This window comes from Danio aesculapii, chromosome 23, assembly GCF_903798145.1.
Source record: "Danio aesculapii chromosome 23, fDanAes4.1, whole genome shotgun sequence".
Lineage (NCBI taxonomy): Eukaryota > Metazoa > Chordata > Actinopteri > Cypriniformes > Danionidae > Danio > Danio aesculapii.
In genome coordinates this window covers 41,985,920-42,000,959 of record NC_079457.1, presented here as the reverse complement: position 1 = coordinate 42,000,959, position 15,040 = coordinate 41,985,920, and the positions used below count along the sequence as shown (strand labels likewise).

The 15,040-nt window shown below is 37.5% G+C and overlaps 1 protein-coding gene across 1 annotated transcript; it reads right to left on the bottom strand.

The window, feature by feature from the left end:
• Window positions 1–3,774: 3,774 nt before the first annotated feature.
• On the bottom strand, window positions 3,775–14,334 carry adnpb (activity-dependent neuroprotector homeobox b). Its single transcript, XM_056449327.1, has 4 exons — window positions 13,890–14,334; window positions 8,457–8,572; window positions 7,763–7,855; window positions 3,775–7,671 (listed from the first exon to the last, which is right to left on the bottom strand). The coding sequence occupies exons 2-4, from the start codon at window positions 8,562–8,564 to the stop codon at window positions 4,861–4,863; spliced, it is 3,012 nt and encodes a 1,003-aa protein (XP_056305302.1). The 5' UTR covers window positions 8,565–8,572; window positions 13,890–14,334; the 3' UTR covers window positions 3,775–4,860.
• Window positions 14,335–15,040: the final 706 nt, after the last annotated feature.

Sequence of the window (15,040 nt, the reverse complement as noted above, 5' to 3'; positions counted from 1 at the left end):
TGCATTAACATTTTACTTTTATAAAATTAAGTTATAAATTAGACAAAAGTTTTAGTTACCAAAAACAGCACTGGTCAGTGTTTCATATTCTGCTCGTATAAACACACACCTATTATATTTACAGTACATGGTGATTCAAAAAGAATACCACGACGAAATCTGTGTTTGATCAAAGAAACAAGATGAAACCTTAGGAATTAATCAGTGTGAAGAGTACTTTTTTTTTTTCAGTTGAAAACAAATTCATAGATGTTCAATATGACCCCCTCCAGACATTCAAGTGACATCAACCCAAAAGTTGTTTTTTTGGGTTTTTTGGGATTCTTCTTGAATCACCCTGTATATATACAGTTGAAGTCAGAATTATTAGCCCCCCTTTGAATTTGTTTTTCTATTTTAAATATTTCCCAAATTATGTTTACAGAGGAAGGAAATTCTCACAGTATGTCTGATAATATTTTTTCTTCTGGAGAAAGTCTTATTTGTTTTATTTTGGCTAGAATAAAAGCAGTTTTAAATTTTGTAAAAAAACATTTTAAGGTGAAAATTATTAGCCCCTTTAAGCTATATATTTTTGATAGTCTACAGAACAAACCATCTTTATACAATAACTTGCCTAATTACCCTAACCTGCCAAGTTAACCTAATTAACCTAGTTAAGCCTTTAAATGTCACTTTAAGCTGTAGAAGTGTCTTGAAAAATATCTAGTTAAATATTATTTACTGTCATCATGGCAAAGATTAAATAAATCAGTTATTAGAAATGAGTTATTAAAACTATTATGTTTAGAAATGTGTTGAAAAAAAATCTTCTCTCCATTAAATAGAAATTGGGGAAAAAAATAAACAGGGGGGCTAATAATTCTGACTTCAACTGTATTAATATATATATATATATATATATATATATATATATATATATATATATATATATATATATATATATATATATATATATATATATATATATATATATATATATATATATATATATATATGAATGAAAGAATGAAGAAAATGAATATATACAGTTGTAGTCGGAATATTAGCCCCGATTTATTTTTTTCCACAATTTCTGTTTAACAGAGAGATTTTTTTAAACACATTTCTAAACATAATAGTTTTAATAACTCATTAATAATAACTGATTTATTTCATCTTTGCCATGATGACAGTAAATACTATTTGACTAGATATCTTTTGAGACACTTCTATACAGTTTAAAGTGACATTTAAAGGCTTAACTAGGTTAATTAGGTTAACTTGGCAGGTTAGGGTAATTAGGCAAGTTATTGTATAAAGATGGTTTGTTCTGTAGACTATCAAAAAAAATTAGCTTAAAGGGGCTAATAATTTTGTCCTTAAAATGGCTTTAAAAAAATTAAAAACTGCTTTTATTTTAGCTGAAGTAAAACAAATAAAACTTTCTCTAGAAGAACAATTATTATCAGACATACTGTGAAAATTTCCTTGCTCTGTGTAGCATCATTTAATAAATATTTAAAAAAGGAAAAAAAAAATCAAAGAGGGGCTAATAATTCTGACTTCAACTGTATATTCAAAAGTCAGAACTATTAGCCCCCCTTTTAATTTCTTTCTTTTTTAAAATATAAACCTATATTTTTTATATATAAACCTCACCGTGTCATCATTAAGGAACATCTTTATACGGAACAGTGTTTCAGTTTAACTCAGGTCAGGATTTCATCAGCAGCAGGGCTCCTCAATGGCTGCAGGGGACGCTATAGAGTGTTCTACAGACTTTCCTCTGGTCTCCTGCCTCAGCAAGACTCTCAATTTCCCTTCCCCCCCTTTGATGCTGATCTGAGGACAGGAGCAGGCCCCAGCAGCTCCTCTCTCTCAGTCTCCAGTCCTCCTACACCCGCTAACTGGAGCTCACATGCTGCTCTCGCTCCCTCACACCCGACTTGTAAAGCAGTAAAAATAGTGACAGTGCACTTCAGTATCATACCTCCATTTTGAAAACCCTCCAATATGTTTTTTGCAGTCATGAGTAGGCTATCCGCCAGTTTCTGGCCTTCATCTGAACAACCTGCTGTCGGAGGGTTTCAGTCACCTCAGAAAGGCTCACCATCTTACAGAGTCAGTGGAAACTGGCGAGGCTGACAGCCAGTTAGAGTGTTGCTCAGATAATAATGATGGAAATGGCCACCAGGTGCCAGATGAACACTATAACTCAAGAGGTATTTGAAATTGTTCTTTAACTCTGATGATTTGTATACTGTACTTAAGGATAACTCATGAAGTATTTTTAAATGCTTTGACTTCAATATAATAACGATAATATGATAATGATAACTTCAAATAGGACTAATGGCAGGTTCTCCAGTTTTAAATTTATGGTAAAGTTATGATTTTTAAGTTTTAAGAATTACAGAAGTATGATTTTGATTTAAACTGTTTTAATTAGAATGCCTGTTAATCCCTTACGAAAATTAATCAGAGTAAAACTGTGTAAAAGTGTGGTAACCACACTGAAAAAAATTATTCAAAGATGATTCCTTGGATTTACTAAATATTTTTACGTTAAGTGGTTGTAAGCAATTAATTTTGGCTGAATTTAAACAAACAAATGAAGTTGAAAATTGCTCAATTTAATTTGTTTGTTTAAATTCAACACAAATAAATTGTTTGCAACAGTTTTGCATGCAACACCTTTTTCAGTGCATGACTTGTGCTGCATAAATTAGTTAATATAATCAGTTTACAGCAAATTCATTGGGTATGGTTAGTACAGCAAAGCCGTGGTGGTTATTATGATTTAACCACACACAATTTTTTGTAGTGCAGCCATAGTTAATTTTCTTTTGTTTTGTTCAGTATATATGTGAGCAAATGTGAATCAGATCGCACAATTAAAATCACTAATTATCACTTGATAAAAAAAATTTGGAAACCGACAGTCATTGATTATCATAATTTTTGTTTTTCTTATGGATGTCAGTACTTTCCAACATTTTTCATAATATACAGCAGCCAGTGTCTGATATATCGAAGAATATTCTCAAAATTGTCCTGCGACCAGAATGGGTGTTTCTAAATATTTTTAGGACAAATTTGATGAAATGTTTTGATCCACTTCAAATGTTGACTACTGAATACCAAAATCATAAAGGTTTGGAACCACTGGAGGATGAGCGTAAATTATGATTTTTTAAAATGACCCTTTATTTTTGGTTGAACTGTCCCTGTAAGACTATTCTTACATCTGAAACTGAAATTTGATTGGGTTCATTTTAAGTGCCGGTAAATACCCCTAGTGAGCAGAGGAGCTAAAATCATCGGGCGTCTAAAATCTGTGTTTTGTAACCATTTACTTATCATTTAGATGCATTTTTAATAAGAAATATAGATCTCAGTAATGTTGATTTATTGTAACCTCAGTACAAAAAAAAAAAAAAAGCAAAACCTATACCAGAATGTGAATGAATAGTCAGCAGTTTCATTAATTCTTTAGTGTTTTAGGCCTAATCTAGTGAAAATTGACAGCTCTTACCAGTTTAAAATACAAAACATCTTTAAAATTATAAATGACCCACTTCAGTGCATATACAAGTAACAGAATTGGGCAATCATGTTCACAACACCAATACTCTACACAACTGAAATATGAAATAATAGAGAAAATATTGATTATACACTTAAGTTTCATATTGGTCTACAAAAAAAAAAACAATAATGAAGATTTTACAGCAGACCAAGCAGCAGGTCTTAGGAAAGTCAAAAAAGACAGATAACAGAGACTGACCAGGGTTAAAAGCATTGTGAGAAGGACAAAACAGCACTTTATTGTTCAGAAATGCTTGCAGTGACAAAGAAAAATAGAAACAAAAGTGACAAACTAAACAAAAACCACAGACAACAGAAGTGGAGGTCACAAATTTAAACATACAGAAAGCTAGACTTAACAGAGATGCTCATTCTGGACCCCTGGTCACAACAGGAGTCCAGCTAGAAAAACAAAAGTCATGTAACAGCTGAGGCTGAACCAAACACAGGCAGGTCTAATTAGCACAATGCTACAGTGGTCAATTTAACTGCCGTATTCTTTTACGTTAGGGCAGATGTGGATGTATGGAAAGCTGCTCTGGATGCAAAACAAGTTACGGGATGGCAAATTTTATATATATAAATAAATAAACAAAACAAAAGATGCCTTCAATTATAAACAGGCAAAATAAAAGCAAGAGAATGTTCTTTATTTTGCATTGTTTAAAGTTCAGTATATTTTTTATCAAAATGCTATAGTTTGGTTAATAAAAGTAAACAGGAAAAACAGCCACCAAAGCCACATCCATTGTCTATGTGAACCAATGTAGAACATAGGAGCATTAAGCGTGAGCACGGAAAGTATAGCAAAATCGTTTTTGTTTTAATCAGTGAGTACACCTACACATCTCCTTAGACATATCTAAAAGACTGTACAAATATACACTACCAATACTATATGATAACATAAAATTCAAGAACACAAGTTGGTTCTAATAAACCCTCCTTTTGCCACAATAGCGGCTAAACGGACATGAAAAGTCTCTGGTTGTTAAAGAAACACAAACTGAAGGCAAATCATGTATCTCTTTGATAAATGTTGAGCGTTTTCTTTTTCCATCCTGAGAAAAAGTTGCTCCCAAATTCATGAACAAAATTTGCGTTTATTTCAAAGTGTAAAATATGACCTTTTTTGCCTTTCTCAAATGGCTTTCAGAGTTGAGATAAAAGCAGATCCTTATAGCTACCATCTGTAACCAAGGTCCAGAAATTCAATGAGGCAGCACTGTTGGTGTACGACAAATGTAACGCAAAAGTATACGTGTGCACTTTATTAACCCTGTCCAGAAATCAGACCTGTTGCTTGGTTAACTGAGTCTCTGATTGTTCAAGCTTGTTTGTAATACCTAACTGGCATTCATCATCTTGCTGGCTTGTTTCATTTGACAAGTCTGTTGACCCATAACCGTTTTCGCTGTGGGCATTCTCCCTGACATCAGAATCGCTTCCTTCAACTTTATCATTTGTCTCTGGTTCATCGTGGCTAAGTGATTGAGCCGTTAAACTAGCATCCTGCACATTCCCCTCATTATCACTGTCTGAGTCTACAGCAATTGGTTCAGAATTGACAAGAGCTCCAGGTTTTAAGGTGCTTTTCATTGAATCAAAGCAGTTGCTGCCTATGGTATCATTTTGACCATTTGAGTAGAGCAAAGCTTTGCCGGAAACCCTTGGTAGCATTTCATGCTTCTGCTGCAGGTCACCATTGTTTGTAGCTTTTTGTCGTAAGCGAATAGCATTGGCAGATCGACCTATGCGAAATCGAGTAGTTCGTCTTTTATGATCATGTTTATGATTCTGGAAATAGCATTTTGAGTCAAAGTTCATGGGATGATCTAAGTCTAAAATGTCTTCCATTTTAAATCCCATCAGGACCCGAGTGTTTAAAGTTTCGCAATTCAGCAAACATCTTCTCCTCCGATTTGAAAAGTGGCTCGCAATGTCAGACTTCCAAAGCCAGAGGCTGGACGCAAGCTTCTCCACCTCACGGTGAGTGGGATAAGGCTGCTTGTTGAAGTACTGAGTGAGGAAAGCTTTTCGGGTCTCGTAGGACTCATTCTCATAGCCCTTCGGATTCAAGGCAAAGACTACCGGCTCCTCTTGTTTCTCAGTTGAAGGTGGTGGGCTCTGCCCGGTCTGATCATCAGTTTTCTTTCTCTTTGGTTCAGTTTGGTCAAAGTTTGCTAAACCTGCCCGTTTGAGACCAGCCCCCTGAGCCTGTACAACTCTTGCAGAGGGAGCAGGGCGGCCGTTTTGAGTTTTGCTGACACCACGACAGTGCACTAGATGCAACGTAATTGTGGAAGCTGTCATGTTACTAGTGTAGACACCAAGGCAATGGATGCACTTGTAGGTCAACTTCTTTTCCACAGGATGAACCGTTTGAATAACTTGATGGCGGTCACGCAAGTGGTGAGCTAGAGAATCTGAAATGGGTCCCTTAAGAATTGAGAAGCATAGAGGGCAAAGTGTTTTTCCTATATCCTTCTTATAGGGTACAGCAGCTTGCGGTGTAGCCTTGACGGGCATAGCGCCTGAGGCATCTGAGGGTATCTTTGGGATTGGTGGTGTAACCTGTTTATTCCCCTGCAATGATGGTGGTAAAGCATTATTTTGGGCATGGAATGCTACGGATTCTTCTGGAGCATCCCGCATGTTATATGTGGTGACAATCAGCTGGACATTCTTGGGATTTCCTTGCTGAAGTGTGAGGTCAAAAGTAAGGGGGGAGTCTGTCCGTGGCCCAACAGATTCATTGGGATGCACCCCTCGCATGTGCGTCACCATTTTTTCCACATCATTGAATGTGGCTCTGCAGTGTGGGCAAGATAGGCCATGTATCAACATATGGTTCAGAAGTGTGTCACTAGGTAGGTAACGGTTGCAGTATAAGCATTTACTGGTAAAGTTGTGAATTTTCATGATGTAATTGGCCACTGCTGGTACCTTTTCTGCTTTGTGCTCCTTTTCAAAATGTGAACTATACACATTTTCTGGAAAAAGTTCATTGCAGATAGTGCAGATCTTCCATTTCTGAGTGTATGATGTGCCGATGACAGAGTTGCCCTTCTTGGAGGTAACGGCTGACACAGTAGTAGCTGCTGCCTGAACTCGAGAGTTCAATTGTGGAATTTTTAGTATGGATGTTGATGCAGATGCAGAAACTGAGCTGCGGAGACTAGCAGAAAGCTGTGGTTTGCTTGTTTGAGTCTGTTGTGGGATTGAGAGCTGCACTTGTTGTCCTCCAATAGTCAAAAATTGTGTAGTCCCTGGTTTCAAACCAAATACCCCCTGTTTTAGGTGAACCCCTGACAGGAGCCCACTAGAGTTCAAACTCCCTTTAGGAATGACAATTCGACTTAACTGCTGAGTGGATAAAGGCCTTACCCCAGTCACTACCGTGCCCTTTGGCATTACACCAACGATAGCTTTGTCGCTCTGAGATTTTGGTGACACCATAATAACAGGCTTTGCCCGAGGTACCACTACATTAGTGTGTCCAATCATGGCAGTTACTTGATAACCAATGCGCTCATGGTCCTCAATGACATGTTGGACAAGGGCTTCATAGGTACGGGGAACAAAGAGGCACCGTTTACAGTGGATGGCTGTGCTCATACTGTTGGCACCACCACCATCAGTAGTGCTCCCTGTACCAGAACCTGCCGTTGTCCCATTTGGTGTTGTTGTCTTCTCGCCAGGCCTCACCAAGTATGGTGCCGCAACATGTTGGAAATGTTCCCGGTAGATATGCTTTCGTACCACATTATACAGTGGGTCCCGGTAAGTGCATTTCTTGCAGTAGTACACTGCTTGTTCTATATTATCACGTGTCTTTTCCAGACGAGCACCATCTTTCAAACCAACCCCTGCCCCATGAAGTCCTCCAGGATTCTGACGCACAACATTTGGCATATGAAACAATCTGATGTGTGTCTCCAAAGTCTTTTTGTTCCCATTGTAAGTGCAATAAGGGCAGTTCAAGAGAATACGGTTTTCGAAGTCCTCACTGTGCACATTGCGAAAGTGACTCTTGTAGGCTGAGAAAAACTTAGAGGAGAATGTACATCCTGAGCAACAGAACGGTTTTGAGCGGTAATCCTAAAAAGAAAGAGACAAACGAAAAAGGATTAAGTTGTTATTAAAAACAGACAAAAAAGATAGTAAAAATTCTCTCATTCATACAACTTACTTGTGATTTGGTCATAGAGGGATCCCACATGCAGACATCGTCCCATGTCGTGTTCTTAAGGTAGAACTCATTGGGAACAAAATCCTTGTAGTCCTGAAAGGGAATCAGATAAGTACAGAGTAAAAAGGACTGTGTAAGGTTTCACAATATAAAATTAAATTAAGACCATATAAAGTGGCACATTCTTTGGCACATTCATTAATAGCCAAAGTTCCACATACATTAAATACATTTTTATTTGATTTTATGAATTTAATCAACAATCAACTGTTGCTGGTCATAGCATGGTCTTAGAAAACTTAACGGCCAAAATGTGTATTAAAATAAAATGATACCATTATTTAACGAAGAAAAAAAAGTGGATTTCTTTAAAAGGCAGGCATCTTTACTTCTGTTAACCTCAAACACAAAAAGATTACTTGGATCTCCTTTTTAACCTTAACCTGTACATGTGCGATTGTTCTTGCAGAAAGCATACTTTGAGAATTTCAAGATTAAAAGATTAATAGTAAAATCGTAAAAATAGCACAGCAAAATGCAAACTTCACAACAACAAAGCAATAGTGTATATAATGTAAGATGGAAACTCTAAATCATTTGGCTGAGTGACTCAGATGCTCCATTATGTTGAGCATGTTCCTCTTGCCTATGCAGACATTTAATAAAATATGAAATATGTGAAATATCTACTCACATCAACATGTTCCTTGCAAAACTCCAAGCCAATGTCACCCAGCACCTTTTTCACATTTTTCCTAGCTTTTCTTAGACTGCTGAGGTTGTTCACTGGGAGTTGAAACATTCTTCCACCTGAAAATAAATTCATCATATCATTACTGTCATGAATGATTCATACACTGTGTATTGTTAAATAAAGACAATACAAGAAAATATCAAATTATAATTGATATATCGATATCTCTCTGTACCATGCACCCTAATTTAAACCATAAGCACAAGCGTCATATTATTGAAACCAAATTCATGAATAATAAATTCAGATAAATTATTTCACAAAAGGAAACTAATTTGCAACCTTTGTATGGTGGCATGTAATTATAATCAAAGATGCCTGAACAAATGTGAACGCCAATGAAAATAAAGATGTTGCAATTATAAAAATCAACCTGTCTAAGGTATACGTGGTGGTCTACATGACTAAAAAATGATTCAATACTGCTTTGCTTAAAAGGGAATTAAATACATTCACATTAAAACATATAACTCTAATGAAATTTAAACAATGGAATTCACAAGTTTCAATAATTCAATAGTTTGCCCTAGATTATTTTACAGTGGCATATTTACTTACCAGCAATGATAACATTTACTCAATGATAATATATATAAAATACTGTGACTGGACAAATGGCAAAACAGTCAGGCTGCACAGACAAAACATGTTGGTCAACCAAGTAAAATAATGCTAAAATAATAACTTCTGAGCTCCAAAAATATATAAGAATACCGATATATTGCACTGTTTCAGCACTCTGCTGAAACTTACAAAGAGGGAATCATAGTCCTCATATAGTCAACAGATTGACAGCGAACAAGAGCATATGATTGGATGGGACGCTAGATAGGAGTTTTCTGCTCACGTCACAACAGCTCAAAATACCAATATACAATGGTTACAACAAAGAGACCATCACTCACTCGAGTGTAGGGCTGTGCGATTTGGAGAAAATATCTAATTGCGAATTTTTTTTTTTTGGACAGATTGAAATTCGATTTGTGATTTAATTTTGCAGTCAAGCTTCAGCTCAATAATCAGCAAGCTGTGGCATAATTCTGCAAGTGGTTAGTGCGTCAACACATGGTACTCCTGTGTTCACGGCAACTCAAGTTCAATTCCCACCTCAAGGTCCTATGCCAGTCCTTCTCCCCTTTCTGCTCCCCACACTTTCCTGTCTATACTCTCTGCTGTCCTATCAATTAATGGTGAACCCCCCCCCCCCCCCCCCCCCAAAAAAAAAAATTCATATTAAAAAAAGACCTGTTTTTGTTTGGTGTCTGTGAGTTTGAAACCAAAATAGTGAATCTATTTTGATTAATCACACAGCCCTACTCCAGTTGCACCAATAGAGGTCGCAGCCTATATAGGCCTAGATTTTAGCTGCTACGTTGAGGGCGCAGCGATCGCTCACACCCCCATGCATCATTTATCTTCTCACGTGTTGTGGTAACCCCGTAAAAAAAACACTTGCGATCGGTTCATGAGATTGGCCACATTGGAGAGTACCGCTTGAGTTATAAAATGTGATTATCAGCCGATAGCGATCTCCGGCCGATCAATCGGAGCATACTTAGTAAAATATATCAAAAAGCACCCCAACTGTATATGCTACCATAATGAACATGAACTGCTGATATATGAAATTCTAGAGGGAATGTCTATCGCATGGGAATGTAATGAAGTGTGACATTAATCGGTCTAAGTATAATGTACAAAACATTCTTCATAAAATGTAACGAATATTTTACTCAATTATAACATTGGGGGCAAGAAGGTCCTTGATTCGAACCACGGCTGGGTCAGTTGGTATTTCTGTGTGGAGTTTGCATGTTCTCCCCGTGTTCGCGAGGGTTTTCTCTGATTTCCCACACAGTGCAAAGACATGCGCTGTATGTGAATTGGATGAGCTAAATTGGCCGCAGTGTATGTGTGTGTGACTGAGTGTGTATTGGCAACCCCAGTGTTGGGTTGCGGCGGAAGGGTATACGCTGCGTAAAACATATAGTGGATAAGTTGGCGGTCTATTCCGCTGTGGCGACCCCTGATCACTAAAGGGACTAAGCCGAAAAGAAAATGAATGTATTATAACATTGTCTTTCAGAATAAGGTAAATAATCTGATTACTAATGTCCACATTAATGTAGAAGTAATCAGTAAAACCTCAGGATTCTCAGCAGTGACTAATCTAAACATCTGATTTGGCTTCTGTGTTCATAAGCTTAACAGAAACATTTGTGACTGCTTGTAAGTTTCAGCACTGCCCAACAAACCAACACCTGTAAACGGTTATGAATAGTCATTTGACACTCTTTGTTTTTATTTTACTATAATACTGCAACAACTAATAGGCTTAATTACATTTTTGTGGAATATTTGCCACAACCAATGTCTGCAATGCCACATGGATCTTCAGATATTACACGCTGATTTGATGCACACAAAACATTTCTTATTAATACCATAAATGTTGAATGCAGTTGAGCTGTTTGATATTTTATAGAAACAGTCATATTTTGATAATTAGAATGTTATGCATAATTATTAATGGCAATCATGCACTTATGCTCATAATTTGATGCAGCTTCGCCAAGCAAACAAAAAATATGTATATTAATATTTATTATAATATTTTTTATTATAGAGTATAATGAAGCTAAATCATTCTACTCTACACTACAAGTTCTTCAGATTTATATTCTCCTAGTTTGGGATGGTACCTTGTCAAAACTCAATTACAGAACCAAAAACTATAAAAGCATCCAGCGACTATGTGGCCAATATTCTACAGCATCAGCACACTCTTGACCTATGCTCTAGTGCAGTGGATCTCAAACTTTTTTCACCAAATACCACCTCAGAAAAAAAATGTCTCTCCAAGTACCACCATAATGAGCAGTATTGAAATACAGTAGGGTAGTGTGCCCAGTAAAAAAGCTACAGCTCTGTACAGTTCAAAAACGTGACAGATTAATTCCTATTATTTAGAATATTTATTATTCTTAGCCACTTTAATTATGTAAAAAAAATTATTTGAACATTAACACTGTACTGTGCTGATATGTAAAACAAACAAACAAACAAAATAAAACATTAATGTTTAAATTGAAATGTGCTTTTAAAAGTACTTAGATGTACTTAAATGTAAACTATTAACATATAGTAGCCTATTCATTAAAACCTGGAGATGTTACTTGGACCTCATAAATATAGGCTATATGTAGGCCCACGCGGAACTTGCGCGTACAGAATTCCATAGATTTCCACAGATTTTTAGCCCATCATTGATTCTATTTACTTGTGTAAATGTATATTTATTCAGTTTTTAAATTAATTTCAGTAATATTATTGACTAATATGAAAATATTCACATGATTTATTTACAATAAAGTAATATTTTATGTCTTTTAGTAGATACATTACATGAGAGACTTGCTTTGTTTACTAAATAAAATGGATCTAAATAGATTTGCATTGTAAATATTAAATAAAAGTTAAAAATGTATTACTTTTTATTTCACATATTAATGTTTTAGTTATGATACTCGCAAAATCATTCCGCATAAATCCGCAGATTTTTAACACAATTGTGCGCAGAATTAGCAAAAAATGTCTGCAGATTCCATCTGGCCCTAGCTATATGTCATCACATGTACATATGAAATATTTGATTCCTCTGCGTACCACTAGAAGGAAGCCCGCGTACCACAGTTTAAGAACAACTGCTCTAGCGCATATCATAAAGAAATAAACATATGCAACTGAATAAGGCCAATCCCAGGAACAAGATCAAAGGTCATGCACCTAAATGACCCGTCTGCATAGAAAGCCTGCATCAGCTCAGGGTCTCAATGACAAGCCTCAGACAGTGCACTTTTCCTGAATAAAGAGCACCAGTTTCACTTTGGCACTGAATGGGTTTCTCTCTCTTTGGTTAGGCGTTCATCATCTCCTCACTGACTTTCTCCCATCCTTTCTAGATGGCGCTAGAGAACAGCTCTTCCTCCATGTTATATAAGCCTCTCCCTGTTCTGCCTGCCCTTTTTCCGCTCCCTTTTTTTGTGCAGGCTTCTGCATTACAGCCCTGGAATGGCGCCTCCTGTTGAGGCAGCAGCAGAGGCCAGTGCGCGAGGAGCCATATCTGCAGTGTCTGCTCTGGGTGGAGGTTACTTGATCATCCTCTAGCATACAGATGACTTGGGCTATATGCAGATGCATAGACAGGAGCAAATTAAGTGAACTGAAAATTCAAATATATGCAAACGGTCATGTTAATTAACTGACTATCATGGTCATCTAAATACCAAAACATGAGCTCTGTGTACTGTTGTCAAATACATTCAGCATTATTTGTTCATTAGAGGCCTGAAACTAGAATAAGAAATCTTCATAACACATGCTGTCTAAATGTCATATGTAGTATTGCATTTGCTGAATGAAATCTATACTATAAATACTCAGAATGGTATATAGTGAAGTGTAGATACATACATGCATATCTATCTATTCTGAATTGCAAATAGAAAGGTCAAGTAATAGGTAAGGTCTATATTACATTACATTATAATACTATTCAGAGAGGTGTATACTACTATAGGACAGATCATAAACCAATATCCCTTATAAATTGCATAGAAAAATTCAAGTATGCTGGTATGGGAATATGACAACAATATGACGATGAGAACAACTGACCAATTAGAGGCCAAAAAACAGTCACACGTTGGAAGTGTTTGTTGACATGTCAAACACAATCAAATCGAGAACGCGCAAACTGTAGTTCGTCTATTCTTGAATTAAAGAGACAGTTCACCAAAACTAATACCAACAAATAATTAAGTCATTATGCTGTTCCAAAGCAGACAACGGGAAATCAGGTACAATGACAGTATCAGTCACCATTCACACATCTATTTTCTATTTCTGAGTGAATGGGAGACCGAGGCTAACGTTCTGACTAGCATGCAACATTACTACACAAGAACATATTGAGGATTATAAACACATGAAGACGACTAAACGATGACATAATGGGTGTCATTCTTTATAAACTGTCTCTTTAACAAATTATTCATCGCATTTGTTATGAGTTAGACTAACTGTCACAGCAAAACCGAGATTTAACGTTAACAGTGGGCTGGAGTGGTCTGGTGGTCTGATTTGAGGTCTGTATGTATGATAAAGCCCCTCAGCTGACGACCATCCCTCGGTTACAGTTACAACGGAAAAAACATCCTAATAACAACTTTGTTTAATTTACAACTGCACGACAAACAAACAAACAGCAACATTTACCACATGACTTTCAGATTTCCAAGTTTGAGGAGTCATAGTTAATAACGTTACTCATTTGATCTCATTCCCTAAACACACAACGGTGAGAGAGTTTACCTGTCCCGCGCTCCCGCAAACCGCAGCCGGTAATGTCGCTTTCCCGCCTCCCGAACCGAGCGACCAGTCCTCCGCTTCACGGGCGAACACACCACGCCGAAAGAGGGAGCTCGACTTCTGTTACGGGCCGACCCAGAGCTGCCTGTCTGCCGGGAAAGAGCTGCTGCAACTCATCTAAACAGTGCCTGTGCGTGTCTACGGGTGTCCTGGAGGGATTAAGAGCGCGAACCGCCGAGCGCGCGCTGCGTTTGCGATGATGCACAGTCTACAAGACGCGCGATGACGATGTAATTGACTGCAATTAACGCAATCTGAAATCCACTTAAACAATACGACCCGGTCCAGCACCTATACTATCCAAAATGGCGTGTGAAAAAGGGCGGAAGTGACATGTGTGTTTGATTAGCATAAAAAAGCATTGTGCCGACCGAGATGCGCTGGGTGCGGGATTGTGTGGTAAGAGCACTCCGACGACCACCAGTCTAATATTTACCCCATATAAGCTTACCTGAAGTGCACAAGTGTGTCTGTACGCGCACATATCATTTATTAAATGCTCCTGAAATTGGTGTAAACAGCCCCTGGATGCAGTTACATGCTCTGAGGCCATAGGGGGCGCTATCGGCCGCAAGTTGATTGGATAGAAGCGTATGCGTCAATTCTGCATCTGGTATCTACCCCCGCAGAGAGTCGGATGTATACAGTGCCTCAGTACCTCCAGCGTTGGAGCAGCATGAGTTCGGGTGGTGGCGCTGTACCGCGCTCCTGCGCAACTCACCGGGACTACTTCTGCATGCCAAGTGCTGGGGTTGCAGACTCTGAAGCCATGGTGGTGATTCCCCCACCTCTGAGCCCTGGAGTTATTCCACTCCTGGTGGTGGATGCAGCACACTCACCCCATCTATGTTCTACTAGTTTGGGGTGTCATTTGGAGACTCTAAACCCAGAGTGAAGGGGCAATCCTTACAGTGATGGAGTAGACCGATTAGAGATTGATGGCAGTGGATCATGGGATGTGGCATATTGTTTTCCTGTGTCATTGACTGATGAGGGAACTTGAGTGTATAAATCAGCCTCATACATTTGATTCCTTTTGAATCCAAAGTATTTAGATCAAATGGTTAAAATACCTTTCATAACCAAAATGATTT